Consider the following 18,836-nt stretch of genomic DNA (forward strand, 5'->3'; position numbering starts at 1 on the left):
CCTCTTCCCTTCCCCTCACACTCCCTGTCGGCCAAAATGTTCAATTATAGACCAGATGTAAAGCCAGACAGAACGCCTTGGTCAAAAAAAGGAAAAGTCAAAAAGCTCTGGCCCCAATATGACTGAAAGAATTAAAAAAAATGGGTGTGGGATGGGATTGATTGTCTGGCTCAACAGCTTAAACTGGGGTAAAGTGAGCTGAATCAGGTTATGATGAAACTCAAGCACCTCGAGTAACACAGACTCCATCGTATTGTGTTCATTCAGGCATTTCTTAAAATCAATAGATCTAAGTCAGTCTGGGAGATATATTGATTTCCTAACTTTTTTGGGCTTAAAAGGTCAAACTGACACAATGTTCACCTTTCAAACTGCAGACATGCCTGTCTATGTTGGTGATTTTCCCCACATTTAAAATCTGGCACACCCATTTGGTGCACTCTGTTTTCTCCTTTTTCTTTTTTCTTTGTTTTTTTTTTAGCTCAGAGCTCATCCCAGCAGTCCGTCGTTAGAAGTTTTCACTGATTCTGTGAAGAGAATTTAAGTTTGTTTGAAGAATTATCTTTATTCATATTCAACACGATTAAGCTTTTGTCTCGGGGGTTCCTTGGGAATTAGCATCCAAGACAAATCTGATTAGAAGTGTGTAAGAGAAATTGTTCTGACTTCTGCCCACTTAATTTGTCTAGACTTGATGGAGGGACTCTCGTTTCCTGAGTAATTATCACCATGGATACAGAGTCTGCTCTCAGCCTCTCGAGACCTGCCTGTTATAACCCCCTTCTGCCATCGCTGTGGCAACCTCAGGTAACACCATTATCCAAGTCACCTGGGAGAAGAAATTTCATCATAAGGTTAGTTTGCTTTCGTCAGGATGTGTGTGTGTGTGTAACCTGCATGTTGCTGGGTGTGCATGCAGGTGTAAACATAAATCCAGTGCAGTGGCCATCTCTGACCTCACTGGTATCCAGATGAAAATCACTCTGCAGTGGACCACCATGGAGCTGTGATCACCTGTGCACATACACACACACACAAACTGCAGACACAACAGTGATCCCACCATGTCTGTGTCAATGTCAATGTATGTCTGATAAAAAAAGTATTCAGTCATTTTTCTGTCACCATTCCTAAAATTCCAGGCTTCATTTTTTTTTTTTTTTTTTTTTTTTTTACACATCCAAATATTCCATTAAAATCCAGAATTAATGCCTCTACATCCTTTCTGCAGGCCATGTCACAAAAACAAAAACATTGGTAAAGCCTTCTTCGCTGACAGCCTGGCTGGACGCATGCACGCATATCAACACAAACTGTAAATTTCAGCATCTGAAACAACAGCATCTCCGTCGCCCCGGCAGGATGTGATCAAAACATGATTTTCATAATTTGTCATCAGCATCAGACACACATGCTGGAAAAACATAAAATACACAACATGCATGTTTCTCCTAATGTGTTCGCTGGCATCAATTGCACAGCAGGCTAAATTAATCTAAGTGCAACAATTTTCTTCCCCTCTATGCTAGATTTCATTCAAACCCTGCTGAAACTAAACGTGTACGAACCAGAAGCCTAATAACCCTGTTTACAGCTTCAAAGAAAATCATTTCATGGCTGATTGAGAGCTGAGGTCATCCTTCATCAGTGTTGTTGCTGGGAGTCATTTGTGAATCAGAGCCCTGGGGCTGATGGGTGTGTATATCTGGAATCATCATTAGCGATTACGAACGCCACCTCCACACATGGCCGGCAGGTAAACAGTCAGTATTTCCTAAAACAGAACAATCACCAATGGAAATTTACTATCTTGAAAGGATCTTGTTTTCCTGCTTAAACTTTAATTTAATTATACATTAAATAACTTAAAACTAGAATAATTACTCTGAAATTACACCGTATAATTATGATTAATATCAACTTAGCAAGATGAGAAATTTCAATTTCACAAATCCCAAATGGAAATGTAAGTGACTTAGCGTTTCCTGCAAAGCATACTGTCACTTCAAACATGGGGAGGTTCCTGGACAATGGCTTCCACACACACACACACACACACACACACACACACTTGGCTAGTTCTGCATCACTTCTGTCGAACAAACACAGGAAGTCTGCTTCTATCATGGAGACCAAACAGGAAACAGATCCAGAAATAGCAGGACACAGTCAAGAGCAGCCGTCCACTTTCTGACCGAGCTCTCCACCTCTCGTCTCTCTTATTTGCAACCACCACCATCACCGCCCTTCAAGCCACACACACACACACACACACACACACACACACAGAATTTGGCATTTCAAACAAGTGTTGCAATTTCACACTTGGACTCCAAGAGAGCTTGTCATCTACAACTGATGGTGTGTCGCCTGACTCTTAAGAGGCACTGGTTTCACAAACCCTCTGAACTGTGAATCTCGAGCCGAGGGCTTGCAGCACATCAGTGACAGACTGTATGGATGACACAGCCGTTCAGGAAACAAAGGAAGAGTGAGAAACTATTCTGGTGGAAAATGGCATAAGAAGGGAGAGAGGAAGGAATGAGTGAGAAGAACGACGGAAATAACACACAGTGACCTAATTATAGTCCAAGTACCAGGCACCTGGGGAAGACTCCACTGCTATGGCAACCCTGAACACCCAGGACGGTGAGTGGAGACATGGGAAGAGCAATATGAGAGGACGAGGGGATGAGATCATTTCTGTGAGTGGAGAAATATAACCTTCGGAAACAAGGACCCTCGTGGGTATTTTTGTGTTGACAGAGGTGGTGAAACGAAAGAGCTTCATCATTTCGGAGAAACTTTCTCCGAAAGATCCCCCATTTTTAAAATAACGAGTCAGCAACCTCTGCAGAAATCAAATATCCACTGAGGCTGAATGGTTTCTTAATACACATGCATTTTATGGATGTGTACTAATGGAAAAAAATAGGAGTGCTGAAACGCTGAAAATATGAGAATGATGGAAACTAGTGGAGGAAAAACGAGCACAGATAATCCAGCTCCACTGTGGTTCCAGAAAGTATTTCTGCGGTTCATTTGGAAGACTTGTGTTTGTGGAAAGCCTACATTTGGATTTGTTTGATGAAATAAATGTTAAATCAAATACATATTACATTTTCTTTTCATTTTAAATTCAGTTCACAAGAGCTGAGCAAGTATTTAATCCACCGACAGCCACATTTCTTGATACTGTGGGTGTCATAAATAGATACTGAAGGACTTTTAATTTGTAAATCCTGTCCAGATACATCCAGTTTTTTGTTATTTTTCTTTTTTACTGACAGCACAATGACATCACGGCAACAAAGGTCTCCATGCAAATTGTAACTTAGCCACTAAACTACCAGGACCCTCACAGAGATGCATTTTCTAACCCACTTAGCTGCATGTTTTTTTTTTAGGATCGAAGTACAAATATTCACCTAAATATCTCTAGACTGAGTCTGTGGAGCCACTTCATATCAGTCTCTAATGCACAGGACTGAGAGTAAATGTCAAAACTCCCTGGCACAAAGGTGGGGGCAGGACCTCTGCTGGGCTCCTCTCTTTTAGATTGGAGCTTAGTGGTGAGCTGGTGTTTCTTCGGTTCATTACACAACTCTGTTTTGGAATCCAACAGAGCGGACACAAAGCTGCGCCGTTACGTGCCGAGCGGGCCTGAGTCACGGCGTGTCATGGCTAGCTCATGTTATAATACACTGAACATCTGTTAGTCACACGGGCGTGAATCTACACAAATATAATAACATCCATCAAACACAGATAATCAATGGTCCGATGGTCAGATTATGACACTATTGGTCATATTTCAGAAGGTCAGTGACACACACAGAGACCAACTTTCATTCCCGTGACGCTTCTGATGGAGATGTGCACCACTGCAGCACTGACGCCTTCACAAGCCGTAGCAGGAAGACGCTTCCAGCTGGAGGCTTTGTGCGTGCGAGTGTGTGCGTCTTCCTCACTGATGTGGTGACAGCCGGATGCACGCGCCGCCGCTGCTGAGTAACTGCGCAGGTCAGTGCAACTCGTTTCGCAGCTAATTATTCAGATTGTGTATCAACAGCTGCTTGCTCAGCAGCTGTGGAATGAAGAGTGTGTCTTCATGGCGCACTGCTGATATTTACAGATGGAAATAACAGTCCAATGGTGATGAATGGTGCTGCCTGGTGGGAGAGGCGCTCTAATATGAGAGGTGGGAGGGAGAATGTTGCGCTCCCTGAAGGCTACGAGGTAATAAAGCGAGCGTTGCGTACATGTTTGACCTATTAGAGCTAATTATGAGAGGAAGAGGTGAACATGATGAGGAAGAGGAGGCTTTTCAAAGGACACATTAATGGTTGCTAATATGTTGTACACAAAATATATAAATTGCATCTCTATGTCTTGGAAATGAAGATGGCAGCCTACTGATCAGAAACGGCCAGATTAATGCAACCAGACCTTAACATAACACACAACATAAGTCAGCAGACACCCATTTCTAAGGTTTCTCTTATAACTTGGCAACATCTGTCTGGCACTGGTTAGCTCTTCATGACACGCAGTCAATAAGGTCCTCGACTTGATCCTGATCCAATACTGGTTGTCAATACTTCTCAAAACAGTGGCTGGTGCGCCTCCTTATTGATCAGCATGTCACAGTTCAGTCTGTGCTGCTCGCAGTAGAGTAGGAAACATCTATAAGCGAACATCTCCATCCCGACCTTCACTCTGAATCTGATTCTTCTCCTGTCGATAGAAGAGGAAGCTCAGACTTATTCTGACGCTGTTAGGTGCTTGTCGGATCGAACCAAACCTCCTGGTATTTATTCACAGTGTTTCATTCAGAGGCCAGGTTGCGCTGCACAAAGCAGGCCTTTGAGCTCCGCACTGGTCTGTTACCACTGAAATCAGCCCGACCAGATTCCTCCCATGCTTTCAAAAGGGTGGATGCTGAATTTCAGTAGGAAAAGATGAACACACAAAGAAGACTCAGGAGTGTGAGAGCTAAGATGCAAAGACAAGGTGAGGTGAATCTGTTCTCAGAGTGGATGGAAGAACAGCTGATCTACATCACTACTGGGGAAACCTGGGTAATCTAGGGTTTCGCTGGGTGGACAGAGAAGAGAAGCGATGGACAGGCAGCTCCAAAAGACAGCAAGCACATCAGCGTCCTCCCATTTCCAGGCACCATGACAATAGAGACAACAGTATCAAAAGGTCAGGAATTCTTTTCTCCAGGACAGACAGAGGGGGATGCAGGGGGAACATTAATTGGGAGTGCTGCGGTGCCGCTGTTGTTGACACAACCAAGATGGACAATGTGCGCTGTTTGAACGAGGACATTTTATAGCCAAGTCTTTGCGCCACTGGCTGGACATGAAGAATTAAAACAGAAAATAGGAGCGAGACAATACAACAGGGAGTGCTGGGGGAAAAAAAAGTCTCCTCATGAAGAGGACGTTCAGTCATCAAACATGACAACATTCACCGGAGGAAGACAAATGCAGCTGATGTGACCAGGGCTGCAGCTATTTTCATTGTCAATTAATGTACCAGTTTTTTCCCCAATTAATTAGGTAATCATTTGATCTATAGGACAGCAAAAAGAAAATGTCCATCACAAGTGCCCAGAAGCCCAAGGAGCCATCTTAAAATGTCTTATTTTGTCCAACTAATGGTCAAAATCCATAGTTATTCAATTTACTATCACAGAAGATGAAGAAAAACTAGAAAATATTAACATTTAAGAACCCAGAAGATTAGATGTTAGATGTGACATTACAAGACATGTCAATTGCAGCAACAACACAAAAGCAAACATCAGGTTTTCGTCAGTCTCTCAGAATCAGAGCAAGTTTTCTGTGTTTACAAGCCAGTCCAGCAACCAGAAGAAAAATCCACAGATTGAGAACCTGATTGAGCCACTGATGTCGGCCTCAGCTGAATACAGCGCAGCCATAAGTTGAATTTTGATGAAGAGTTTCCTCAATCTTTCCTCACACCACTTTTGTTGTTGCTTTTCTTTCTACAAGCACACTGTGAGTCCTGAGGAGAGCACAAAGTTCAGTCTTTCTGGGGGTTGTTGAAAGCCATTCTGTAAAACTACAAACTGAAGGGGAAGTATGGGTGAGGCAGGAGAAAGTGGAAACAATAAAAAGCTAAATAATAAAGTGGAAAGCAGGAGGAGATGTATTAGTGTCGGAGGATTTCTCCTTCAGTGGTTTGAAACTGCAGCGTGAGCTGCAGAGAAGGTGCCAGAGAGAGAAACGCTGGCAGTGCCAACAGGCATAATGGCATTAAGGCTCACTAATAAGGGGAGAGGGCTAGTCCGCCCCAGGCTGAAAGACTGCAGTATGCACACAAACAGACTGCCTGCACCCATCCAAGAGCCATTTCCCAAGGATTTACAAGTACACAAAGGCTGGCATCCAACTCCCACGCTCCACACCACGGCCTGCGTGTACAGGGCGGACCCGTCAGGAAAAGCAGCTTCCTAGAGCTATGTGTGTTTAGAAGTGTGTGTTTGCATGGGGCAGTAATGAAGGCTATTAACGAGCCCCAACAAGATCAGAAACTTGCAATGCCTCATCTTCAAGTCTGATTTAATCTTGCTGATTTTATTCCCCACATTTTAAGCTACTTCTTCCGTCTTCTATCGCATTTCATCACTTCTGCCTTTGATGTTGATCATGTAAATACAGGGCTCAAGAGGGCAAAGATTGTCTTAAGTAATGTAAGCAATGGATTACGAACAAAGACGGTGGTTTGCTTGATGAGCAGCGCAAACTATTCATTCCATCTGCACTGATTATAGGCTGCCTGCAGGAAATGAAGAAGGTCAGCTGCCACATTTCACCTGATTGATCCAAAGGAAAAATGGCCAAGACAGCAAAACCAAGAGGCCTGAATCGAGTATAACAGCCATTGTTTGGCACTATTGATCTATTGCAATGACACCTTTATTATGTATGAAAGGTATAATTGTTCCAACTGGAGATTCAAAAGCTGCAGCTGCTCCTCAACCACAATTGCAGGTCCTAAGTCAAACAATGTGGCCACTGGTGGTCACAGGAATGTGTAATTTATCTCCCAACAAGGCCACACTGTAAATAATATCCGCCCCAGCAAAAGTCACCTCAGTAGCATGACCTGAGGTGTTAAAATTACTCATTAAAATAAGTGACAACTTGCCATTTGGGGAAATCCCCTTGAGTCAAACGCTTCACTTGTTTGGGGAATTTTCTTAACACACATTTTAGTAGCCTGCCTTATAAAAAAAAAAAAAAAAAAAAGGGAACTAAAGCTTTACTGGTTCACAGTGTGATGAACATTACACAACTGAGAATGATGGGGTGACATTTGGACACAGCTATGTGCTGAAAATGGCTGAATTTGATGAAATAATTGCAAAAAATGTCCGTGTCGTTACGCAGGCATTGCTACAATAAACGAAAAGACATGTTCAAAATAGATATTTTTTGCAGTGTATATTCACAAAGCGACAAATCTTGGTAAAGACGATTGGAAAATGGACGAGCAGTGATTATGTGAGAGCTGGTCCACATTGTTAATTATTAAAGAAGAGCCTTATATTTTCTATTATCACAAACAAGAGATGAGACACGGGTCTGTAAAAGCAGCAATGATCGGAGCTCCTGCTGGCTTTCCCAGTTTCCCGACCCTCCATAAATGCTGCAGTGCACCGCCGCCATCTTACTTCTCTATTCTCTACCATCCGGCTGAAATACATGGGAGCGCGTTAATAATGTCAGTTTTCCCGTGGATCAGGTCATTTTGACGGGTTCGTTTATTTTGTTTCAACCACAATCAGGCGTCCAGTCTTCATTACGACACAACAAGACGTCTTATTGACTTATTATCATTCCCAAAACACGCCCACTCCCCTAATATTAGCCCTCGGGATATGGAAAATGAAACAATACGCCTGTCGTGTAGTTACTGTAATGACTTTAACCGGATTAAATTAGCCCAAATAACCAGTTAATGACCATTTCACTGCAGCAACATCCAGCCGCGCTGCGCAGTGGTACAGAGGGTAAATCATCTGTTGGCAAACCTAACTTGTGTAACATTTTAAATGGGAGGAAAGCAAGTTGCTATTCGGGTTCACACGAAAGAAAAAAGGACAACATGGGTGCAGCTTTAAATCGAGGTTGTCTCTGCTGTCACATAGTCTCATAAAAATCAGTTACCACGGGTTTAAAGGGAGACTTCGCCCGAGAGGAGACAATACGGAGCGCACCGACACGGGGCATTTTAATTAAATACGCGTTGTTTATCTATGTCTAGCGCTTTTGAGGATGTCAATTACTAACAAAACAACGACAAACACTAACAAAATATCTCACTGTTGTCGAGATATTGTTGTAAACGGTGCGCTCTGGTTTAAAAACATCCAAGTGTTATCAATCAGTGCCAAGCTAGCTCGAGTTTTCGGCTACACTTCCGGTTACAACTTTCAACCTACAACAGGCGAGTGAATTGCAGTTTTTTTTTTTTTTTTTAATTATTATTTTTATTAAAGTGCGCTTGATGCGATGACCACTGTGAAAATTACGAGGGGTTTATATTTTCTTGAAGATTATAACTTCGTTTGTATTTTCGCATTATGACCTTATCTAATTGCACTGGCAATGGCATCATTTAAAGTGTCACAGGCGACAATAGATTACATTAAATCTCATATAGTCATTCTTTGTTGTTTTATATAGTTTAATTACTTAATTTGATAACATTTAAATCGCCCTTTTATGGATTATCAACCCGTAAAATATATTCTAAGCTTTAGTTCTGAAGGTACAAGTGCTCCTCTTCCGGTTCTGTCGTTGCTAACTGTAGCTAGCTTGATTCGTCGGACTGCAACAATATGGTGGAAAATACTACAAATTCTTTCACAAAAAAAAAAAAAAAAAAAACAACAAAAAAATTTTTCTTACCTCGGCAGCCAGAGCTGAAGCCGCTACAGCCAGCAGCAGTAGAGCTACTCGGTCCCCCATGTCGACGCTCCTTCAAGCGGCGTTTCACCGGGAGGTTCAGCGTTTGCTTCGGGTGAGAAACTGCGTGTCGAGCGGCGCCGGTGACTCCCGTTGTCTGATGGAGAGTGATACCGAGGCTGTACAGCTGCTCAGCGCCGGATCACCTGACCACAGCGGAGTGGGATTAACACACACACACACACACACATGGTGACACACACACTTTTTTTTTTTTTTTTTTAATCACGTCTTTAATTTACAACAGCCGCCGAAACAGGAAGGAAACAGGTGAAATCATTTACCTGCCACATGATTAATACAGTTAAATCTCCTCCGTCGTTCACAGTCATCCATCATGAATCAGCCATAGTACAATGAGGTCAGTTCACTTTTAATTACAAACAATTCAAATGATAAATGCTTCACAATTTTCAAGGCAAAAGACTTACATTTACCCCCCCACCCACCCCCTTTCAAAGAGAATCCATTTTAGCTCAGCTGAACATAATGTGACCCCCCCCCCCCCCAAGTTCATTTTTCACCCTCACATTGTTTCAAGTAAGACAACAAACCAGTCCTTTCAAGTTGTCCATGCCATTAAGGTCAGTATTATTATTCATTATGTACAGGTCTTGGTCTTTGTATCTACACGACAGGTCCAGACCTGACTTGTTTAAAACAACTTTAATCATTAACTTCCACCTCATTCAACTGGCATAAATCAGGTTTTTAAAAACTACACTGTGTCCTGGAAAGACTTTTCTCCTGCGAGGTTCCCCTCCACGCTGACAAAAGTAGTCCTCACCTTCAAAGCAGCACACTACCTTTGATGTGTGCAGGCGGGAACAGATAAGGATATTGGTTATTAGTGGGGGAAAAAAAAAAAGTACCAGCTGCAGACTAGCAGAGCCAGAACAGTTATCAGGACATGCACATGTTGTGGCTGTCTTTGGGCACCCTGACCCACAGCTTGTTAAATTATTATCCTCCACCCACCCCCACCCTCACCCTCACCACCATTTGGTCCAGACTCCTGCTGAACAAAACTGCACTTGGCCTCCCTTTTTGTTTTAATGTGGATTTTTTTTTTTTCTGGGCTCCTGAGAATCAACCCAAATAAACAACAGCAGTACTTTGAAGGCCAGAGGTGTACAGCCAGCCCCAGGTCTGGGAAACCAGGCTGCGAGTTTCCTTTGAGCGGGCCGGTGGATGATCTGTGCAGCAGGGGCTCACTTGCGGGCGCAGCCAGGGTAAGGAGGAGGAGGGGAGTAGTTGGCAGGCTGAGGCTGAGTTGGTGTGTACGGCGGGGGGTGCAGGGAGGGAGGGTACATCTCGTAGTCGTAGGTGTACGGCGGTGGAGGACCTGAGCTCAAGAAAGAGAAAGAAATAAAGAAATAATTGTGAGGTTTTCTTCCAAAACCTCGTGTTTGGTGTGTTTAAAAGGTGAGTGAGGCCTCTTTAGGCTCAGGATGCCTGTCCCCACTTCACAAGGAGTTTGGTGGGGTAGTTACACCCTCTAGTGGCTGAACTAAAGAACTGCACTCTCTAGAGGAAGGGACCTTTAACACTGGGGAAGGTCAAAAATGTTGCAAGAGGGAGTAGTTTTGTTGGCCACAATGCATCAGTCTCACGGGGGGGGGGGGGGCTTACATTATGCACTGATACATCAAAGCAGTGGAGATGAAAGAAAAGATGAATTGAGCAGGTCAAACGAGGGGGTTGCATCTGCAAAATCTCACATTTCTGTCAGCATTATCATTATTAACTAACAGTCTGACATGTTAGAGGAGAAGCTTTGTTTTAAAATGCCCACTGCTGGTCTGGAACTGTTGTGAAATATACATCAGCTCATGTTTGTGGCAGTGGAGCAGGAAAATAATAGCACAACAGCACCGCTAGTGTCAAGATACAAAATAATTCATATCACTGTAGCAACATACATATTCATTCATACTGCATTGCTTTGTATGTGTGAGTATGTTTATGAAACATGATCAGAGCCGCAGGTCAGAGCGGAGAGTGGCAGTCCACTGTAGCATGAAAGCGATACACTGAGGAGAATGAAACGGGATAAATAAATGATGAGACCCAGAAAAAAACCAGTGTTCCTGGGGCTGGAGAGAGTCACACAGTACTGACTCTGATGTGCAGACAGAGTACCTGAGGAAAACATGGAAACATTGTTGTGGTTTGCTCCCTTGAAGCGGGAACAGGATGTAACAGATGTGAAACAGTGAGAGCGGAGGACATGCTGAAGTAGGAGGCAGTAGGTACAAAAGCAGGGAAATTAGGCGGGTTTTTTTTATATGAATTTCAAAAAGGCAGCTATGCCTGAAAAGAGTTCATGGTTCAGTGGAGATAGTCTGAAGCCTTTACATTCTTAAAAAAAAAAAACTATCAGCTCTCTCCTGGTGTTACTAGTCAGGAACGATGCTCAAGGCCAGCCGATCCCCATGACACCTTACACCTTATTTATATATTTATTTTTACATTTGTTGTTTTCTCTTCATTCCTGATAGCCTGAGGCCACGAGATAAGGTTTCACTGTAGCACAACGTGTGCAATGGGCCACTCTGTGTGTAAAACGTAGTTAGTTACCATACAGCCACTAATAAATATGTTGGAACCACTTTCTGATAAGTCATACTCCACAATGTAGGGTTGCAGCTAACGATTACTTTCACTGTTGATTAAACTGCCTCTTGTTTTCAATTAATCAAGTAATCTTTTGATGAATAAAGAAATTAAAAAAAACAAAACTGTATATTCTTTTTTGTATAATTTATGGCTGCTGTACGTGTGATAAGTTGGTACCGCTTTTAAAAAGGAGCTATTTGTAAGTTTTGCTATTGCTACATAGCCAGTGTTAGCATTAACAGCTGTTTGATTACCTGTCTTGGCAAGAGCTTAAGCCATTGTTGCATTTACATTACAAGAGGTTATAGTAAGCCCTCTGAGCAGCGCTACATCTTCAGGGCAGCCTGGACGCTACAGTGACTCGGTATCGGAAAGTGACGAGACAGTCCAACATGGGTGGGTCTTGTTGTTTAGCATACTAACTTCAGTACAAGAAAATAAGTGGGAACAGGAATAGAAGCAAAACAAGAGAGTTGCTTTTTACTGCTGGAGACAGGATGAAGTTTGATGCACAACAAGCAACATTTCTTCTAGACTGATAAGCGAACAGCTGTTGATGCTAACATTGGCAATAGGAAAACTTAGATATTGCTCCTTTAATAAGTCACACTTGTAACCAACACTTCATCCATAATAATAGATGATAAATGTTTAAGTTTATTATTAAGTTTTGTTGTAGCAAATAATGATTTTGCCTTGTGTACACCTTTAAAAGTGCAACTGATACACAAATGACTAACACAAAGTTGTACAAAGAGTATAAATTAAGAAATCATTTATTAATGCCCAACTATTAATGGCAACTTTTGGTTCATGTAAGTGTGTGTGTGTTCCTGAAGACCCACCTGGATAGCCCTGGGTCACAGTGTTGATGTAGGAGGTGCTGAACACGCCGACTCGTGCACCCCGCCCATTCTTCATGCACATACACACGCACAGGAACAAGGCCGCCACTGCCCCCATCAAAAACACCACGCCGAAAACGATACCGGAGATGGCAGTGCCACTGGAACACACAAACACAAACACACACGCACAAACACATTGTAAGGCACCCAGTCAAGTGTGAGAGGAGGCAGCTGTCTCAAGCAGACATGCTACCAATACTTCTAAGTTTCTGCCGTGGAGATTGGCTGCAGCATCTGATGTAACTCAGCTGTGTGATGTGTGTGCACGCAAAATGTGTGGCAGTGTGACAGAGCGTGTGTGTGGTGTGTTGCTCTGCAGAGGAGTCTGTGAATTGGCACTGTAAAATAGAAAAACAGGCATCATTAACAGGTTTGTTACGTCTTCATAGTCAGCATTAGTCAGCACGTCGGATTCAGCCCTGGCTGTTTTCAGGAGCAGCAAACAGTTTTTCCAGGCCATTCGAGATTTTGCATTAGAAATATAATTGTGTAAATATTTTGCAACTCGTATCGGTTATGTGAACAGGCACAGCTTTTCTTAAAGGAAACAGAAGTCTGAGAACGAGGTGAAAGTGTGAAAGCAGCTGTGCTGAATCAAGTCAGGAAGAGGTCAAAAGGTCGGATCTTCTGAAGACTCTTCTGGCACATTAAAAGACAGCTGGTATGTGAGTTAGTGGTTCTCTCATTTGAAGCTTACCGACAGAAGCAGAACTGCACCAAACCTATAGGTGTGTGCAGATTAAAAGTCAATCTTGACTCTATATTTTCTCTCAATTGACAGTGTCACACAACAAAAGCTATTCTTTAAGTCTTATGGAGACTGGCAAGAAATGGAAAAAAAAAAAAAACTGCTAAGTAGAGTGACTGAATAGATTTATGATTTTGACATAACACTTCAGATGAGGTACACTGTTCTCTTGCTTCCAATAGCCAGTCGTGCCGTACATGGGTTGTTTTTGCCATTTCTGTGTCTGTAAAGAACAGAAACTGTAGAAAAAAAGCCATTTGATGAAGGTGACTTAGGCTTTTTGCCAACCAAGGCTGGTAATGTGTGGGCAGCTGCACCGAGACCTTGAGTCATTCACCATTTTATCCTCATGAAGGTGCCCGACAAACAGATTTGTCAATGATAATACTTGTATTGTGTGAGGAGCTATACTTAGACACAAAGAGGTGATCACAGAGAGAGCTGAGATGTTGGAGTTTGTCTCCACAGTGAATGACAAATCAGTTAACGTGGAAGCAATGAAACCGTTTCAAATGCATCTACGGGGTCTTAATTAGCTTGCTGTGTCTGTGCGTTAACTTACGAGAGGACGTCCCCCACATAGGCGTAGTAGGAGCAGCAGAAAGGCGGCGACCCATCGCAGCAATACTCTATACAGCCTTCACACTGGGCCTCAGTGCCACCTGCAACACACACATCCACACACTCCTAAGAATCTGCTATGGAGGATGTTAAACATGTGGAACCAGAAGACTGTAAAGAAAGGGTCTGGTAAGAAACTCATTAAACCCTTTGGTGAAATAATCCAGAATAATGCCATGTTTTTCAGATGAAAAATGTTATGGGTAAAAAAACAAAAACAGATATAGGTCATGTTTCTCTGCCAAAAATAAAAGAAACTATTAAGTCAGGTCTTGTTATATGTGGACCTTTTTTAAACCTTTCCCCTTGATGAAAAAAAAAATAGCTTGAATGCTATAATGAAATCTTTCATGAACTAACCTCAAAGCACACAGCTTCAACCAGCAGCCTCTATTTATACCTTCAAAGAGTTTAAAAGCACCAAGACAGTTGATTTATTATGAGAGAACTGAGAACTGGAAAGGCACTTTTAAAAAGAAGCTATCAATACCTGTGGAGTGTTTGGGGGATAAAATAAAAAAAGATCTGTGATGAACTCACACAGGGACCTTGGGTTTTGTTCCAATAAACCCAGCCACCCCTGCTAGCCTGTATCACCGTATTTAAGATCTTTTTAATATCCGTCAGATCTGGACACAAATTACAGCCACTAGGAGATTTAAATAAGTCTTCACTTAGAGCACGGGGAGGGAGCTTTCCATTTCTCCCAAAGTCTTTCAGGTAGTGGTTTGGATAGAATAAGTTTCCCTAAAATGATTTCCCCCTTTTGTCAAATTTAGATCTCAATTACAAATGGACCCCAGAGATTTCTGATCACACATAATGTATAACATGGGGCAAAGATCACATGGCAACAAGCAGCCGTTGCCGTGTGATTGCTATGCAGCATCTCACTGCGTTAATAGTCGACATGCATGATTTATTTTTCCATGTCCAGGCTGACTGAGGCAGCAAATCAGCCCACATGGGCCACCAGCTGAATCAAACACTGTAGGCAGCAAACTGCCTGAATCTGACAGACGAATGTATGACACAGCCTGAAAAATTTGCATGTTTCCTAAGATGAGATGTCATTATTAATGAGCTTGAACCGGGTTTCGTTGCCAGAATTGCCTTGTACTTTCAAGTTTGATGACACAAATGGGTTTGGTTCTGTTTTGAAGTCTTTTTGTGAAAGGTTTTGTTTAATTGTTAACAGAAACAGAAAGCATTGGTTACAAACTCGGGGCATGGATTTTTAAATAGCATGGGCACATTACTAGGTTGAGTTGCATTATGGGAAGTGTAGGATCCAACGTTTTTGTAGCTTTACCCCTACTAGAGACTAAAAGTAATGATAACTCGGCCTCTTCAGCTGCATATTTGCCCATTCCTGTGAGTCCCGACTCTAACGCTAAACTGCTGGAGTGGCCCTTTAACAGCAATGTTGATGGAGGGGCCACTTTAAAACTGTGCAGGGTGGACACAGGATCGTGAGCCACAGTGATCCAGCCAATGAATGAATTACTCTTTGAGCGGGAACTCATTAGAATAGGCCACAGTATGAGTGGCATCTTAGTTTTGCAGGGGTTAAATTAAGATGGTTAGAGAGCCGACAGTTACCACTTGTACACTGGTGCAGTTCATGATCCAGCATGATAATTTTACATCTAACACTCTTAGTCCTGCTTCGGGCACACATGGCATTTGCAGGATCTATGCTTGTGTGTGTTTGTGTGATTAATGTGGTTCACCCCCTCCACCAGCTCAGCCAAAGCCTCCACATTCAAAAGCATTGTACACACAGCTGTGCCTCTCCGTGTACTCGTCTCAACCTGCTGCCATGACACGGGCCTTCTTCGTCTGAAGCCTTTTCCCCTCGTGAACTGCGAGTTTTGTGCTTCTCGCCGTCGCCTAGACGGTTGAAGTCTTGAATGAAGGACACTGCAAAGAAAACAAGCTGTGTGCACATGTGTGTGTGTGTGTGTCTTTGCTTAGGATCTGCCTTCTCTCAGCAATCACTCACACTCAAATGACGTGTGCCTGGAGGCATTGAGGCACATTTCCAGACACTGGTTCACATACAGGTAGAAAACTAAGGAAAGAAAGCAGAGCGCTGCCTTTTAATTACTGCAGGAGGATGCAGTTGAGGAAACGCACTTTTTTTTCAAAGAAAGTTACAGAGAAGAAGTAAAAGAGAAAACATTTTTTTGTGATATGAGGAGGTTTCGATTGACGTTTGCTTTATGATGGAGGTCACAGTCAGCCCACCTTTTTAATGTAACACCACCTCCCTGCTTAAAAGCTGTGATATTTCCATGTAAATGCCTAAAGGGAGGTCCCATCAGCAGACTTCTGCTGTGCTCTGTCTGGGTGGTCCTCAGAGGTCCTGGCTCCTGTCTCTCCACACGCTGGGAGACAATGGCACTATGTCCTTCACCCCCACCCCTTCTCTCACACACACACACACACACCCCAGCCCCAACACCACTAACTAGTCCCCCCCTCCTCCTTCACAGCACTGCCCTGCAGATATAAAGTTTCCAGCAGTTTTCATATTTTCCCTCTCATCTCCACTGGTAGTTTCCTAAATTAAATAACTACATTAAATAACTTTTAAAGATTTTCCAGATCCTCGGGCTGTTTCCTAACACTTTCCCAACATTCTCCATCAGCTCATGTGTGGGGCTGGAGGGGCCTCATCATTAATTAAACACACAGAAAAGCCAAGTTAAAGGTGAGTTATTAACATGTAGGTGCTTGAAAAAAAGTGGAAGAGGATTTCAGCTGATGAAACAAAATAAACTCACCGGTGAATAAACAAAGCAGCAGCGAGTTTCTCAACCATTTCCATCTCACCGCCTGCGTCCTCCTCCTCTTCCTCCAGAGGTTTTCCATGACCCTTCTCCCCCCTCCCGCCCCCCCACAAACCCACCCTGTGCGCTCAACTTTCCGCCTTGTTTTCCCGATCAGTGCCTGGAGGCAACAGACAGCGCGTCTCCCCTGTGTTTCCAGCAGTCACCTATCGGGCTCCTCGGTGAGCATCGCCGTGTCTCACTCCACAGGGGCAGCGGGGGAGTGTTTCTCCTCCAGAGTGGGGCTCCGCTTGTCCCTCCACGCGTGGAGCGTCCCTCTTCCGTCCCGTCTCCACACCTCTGACTGGCTGCCGCTGGCTTTTTATTCCGCTCCCCTCCCCCGCCCCCCCCCCTCCCCCCTCCCTTTGCTCAACCCGCACCCTGTTGAGTTTGAGAGAGAGAGAGAGAGAGAGAGAGAGAGAGAGAGGTACAAAGTCAGCCACAATATAAAAAAAAAAGACTTCTGGTCGACAGTTTCAAAATAAGACCTTAATTGATGCCTGTTTTTTTCCTTAAAACATGATGATGACAGTGCAGTCAGATTTTAAAAGAACAATTTATTCAATATCACATATGTGTTGTTTTTTTTTTTGTTTGTTTTTTTTTATACTCATCGATCCCTTTGGTTTCACTGTGTGGAAGCATCTGCGTTGGTCTTCATTGGGCTCAGGCTCAGTCATCACAAGTGCAGGTTCCTCAGGTCTGCAGCACAAGAACCACAGCTAATCAGCACAAACCCCTCCCTCTCTTTGGTGAGCATCTTCCACCACTGTTCCTCATCACTGTTTACTTTACACTCAACGTCGCAACATTTCTTTACAAATGAATGAACACAGAGAAAAGATACTTCCTTACTACAACTCTTTGGCACGGCCTAAACCCCTGAACTCATACTTCACGGATGGGAATCGCTTTAAGCTTTTATTTTGAAGGTTTCATTATCTGTTTTCCGACCTTCTGTCAAACTTGACAAGGGGGGAAAAAAAACACGTGCATGAGTTTCTGCGTACGTGCATGTACTCGTGCTCGCCACCGCTTTTCCCACCAGGTTACCCCCCCCCCCCCCCCCCCCCCCCCCTCCCCCCCCCCGGCCTGGCAGTGTCCCCTGCTTCACACGCTCCCGTCACATCACGACTTCTCCGGAGATGAAAGCGGAGTGAGGCTGTAATGACCGGCGGAGGCGCAGCACGCCGCCTCACACCTGTCTGACAGCACAACCACACTCTGGGCTATTTTCAGACACCGAGACAACACGAAGGGCCCGGATCTCTGCTCGGGCTTTAAATGTCAGGGATGTTGTGACCTGAAAACTGCCTCCCCATTAACGCTTCTGGGACGAACACTTTTCATGTGAAAACCCCTCAAACAGGCACATCAGGCCAAAGACACACTTGATAAGATGAAAGGGAGAGAGAGAGTCTTTGTAGTTTTGAATAAATACATAGAAATAAATTCTTCTTTTCGCTGCTGGTGAGGAGGGGGCAGGAAGGGCAATCCTCCTGATGACCGTACCCAACTCTACATGGGGCAGTGAGTGCCAAGGAAGGGGTCATGACAGGACACTGGAGGGGGGGCAATGCGAACACAAAAGGTTCTGATGCATGGATACTCTTGCACCCCAGGCTGGATAACCATCTGAGCAAACCTCCTGTCCCAGAGCTCCAGAGAGCCCCCCCCCCCCCCCCCCAGCTTCAAGCTTACTGCGTGTCAGATACTTTGCAATTTTGTGTGTATAAATATTGTGTGAACGCAGCAACTCTGGAGCCTGGAAGTTGTAGCCTACTCATTGCACAGAGGTAAGTCATTATGTGATTTAATATGGGACCTGGGGCTTGTTTTTGTGTGGAGCCCCCAAGCAGTGTCTGACCATGCCCAGAGGAAATTATCCTCCACTAGAGAAAGCAGAAAGAGTCGGGCTCAGAGCCATGATGGGGTATCACATTGGAGGGGACCATCTTTTCAGCTAATGATAACCTTTAGGGCAGAATATCTTTGTCCAGGAATACAAGCTTGATTAACACTAAGATATCCTCGTATCAGGACAAAAAGGGCAGAGGCAGACCACAACTCCCACACACCTCCCTCATTGCTGGGAACACTT

At 43.7% G+C, this 18,836-nt stretch overlaps 2 protein-coding genes across 4 annotated transcripts in view; both read right to left on the bottom strand.

Moving 5' to 3' along the window:
- appa (amyloid beta (A4) precursor protein a) overlaps positions 1-9,157 on the bottom strand; it is a 32,920-nt gene extending 23,763 nt beyond the window's left edge. The window contains exon 1 of one of the 2 annotated variants that reach the window (XM_071463859.1): positions 8,949-9,157. In XM_071463859.1, coding sequence (XP_071319960.1) covers positions 8,949-9,008 — 60 coding nt within the window. In that variant the 5' untranslated portion in view covers positions 9,009-9,157. The remainder of the gene's footprint in view (positions 1-8,948) is intronic. The other variant, XM_071463858.1, reaches the window with a different exon arrangement.
- An 892-nt stretch (positions 9,158-10,049) lies between these two features.
- cyyr1 (cysteine/tyrosine-rich 1) lies at positions 10,050-17,057 on the bottom strand. Of its 2 annotated transcripts, XM_071463880.1 has the most exons (5): positions 16,691-17,057; positions 15,907-15,975; positions 13,843-13,942; positions 12,470-12,630; positions 10,050-10,350 (listed from the first exon to the last, which is right to left on the bottom strand). In XM_071463880.1, the coding sequence occupies exons 1-5, from the start codon at positions 16,776-16,778 to the stop codon at positions 10,217-10,219; spliced, it is 552 nt and encodes a 183-aa protein (XP_071319981.1). In that variant the 5' UTR covers positions 16,779-17,057; the 3' UTR covers positions 10,050-10,216. The 2 variants fall into 2 exon arrangements, with proteins under 2 accessions (XP_071319981.1, XP_071319982.1); XM_071463881.1 differs by lacking the exon at positions 15,907-15,975 and having other exon boundaries at positions 16,691-17,052.
- Positions 17,058-18,836: the final 1,779 nt, after the last annotated feature.

Source organism: Trachinotus anak, unplaced genomic scaffold (genome assembly GCF_046630095.1).
Source record: "Trachinotus anak isolate AG129_WGS33_773 ecotype Australia unplaced genomic scaffold, CSIRO_AGI_Tana_v1 ptg000026l, whole genome shotgun sequence".
Taxonomy (NCBI): domain Eukaryota; kingdom Metazoa; phylum Chordata; class Actinopteri; order Carangiformes; family Carangidae; genus Trachinotus; species Trachinotus anak.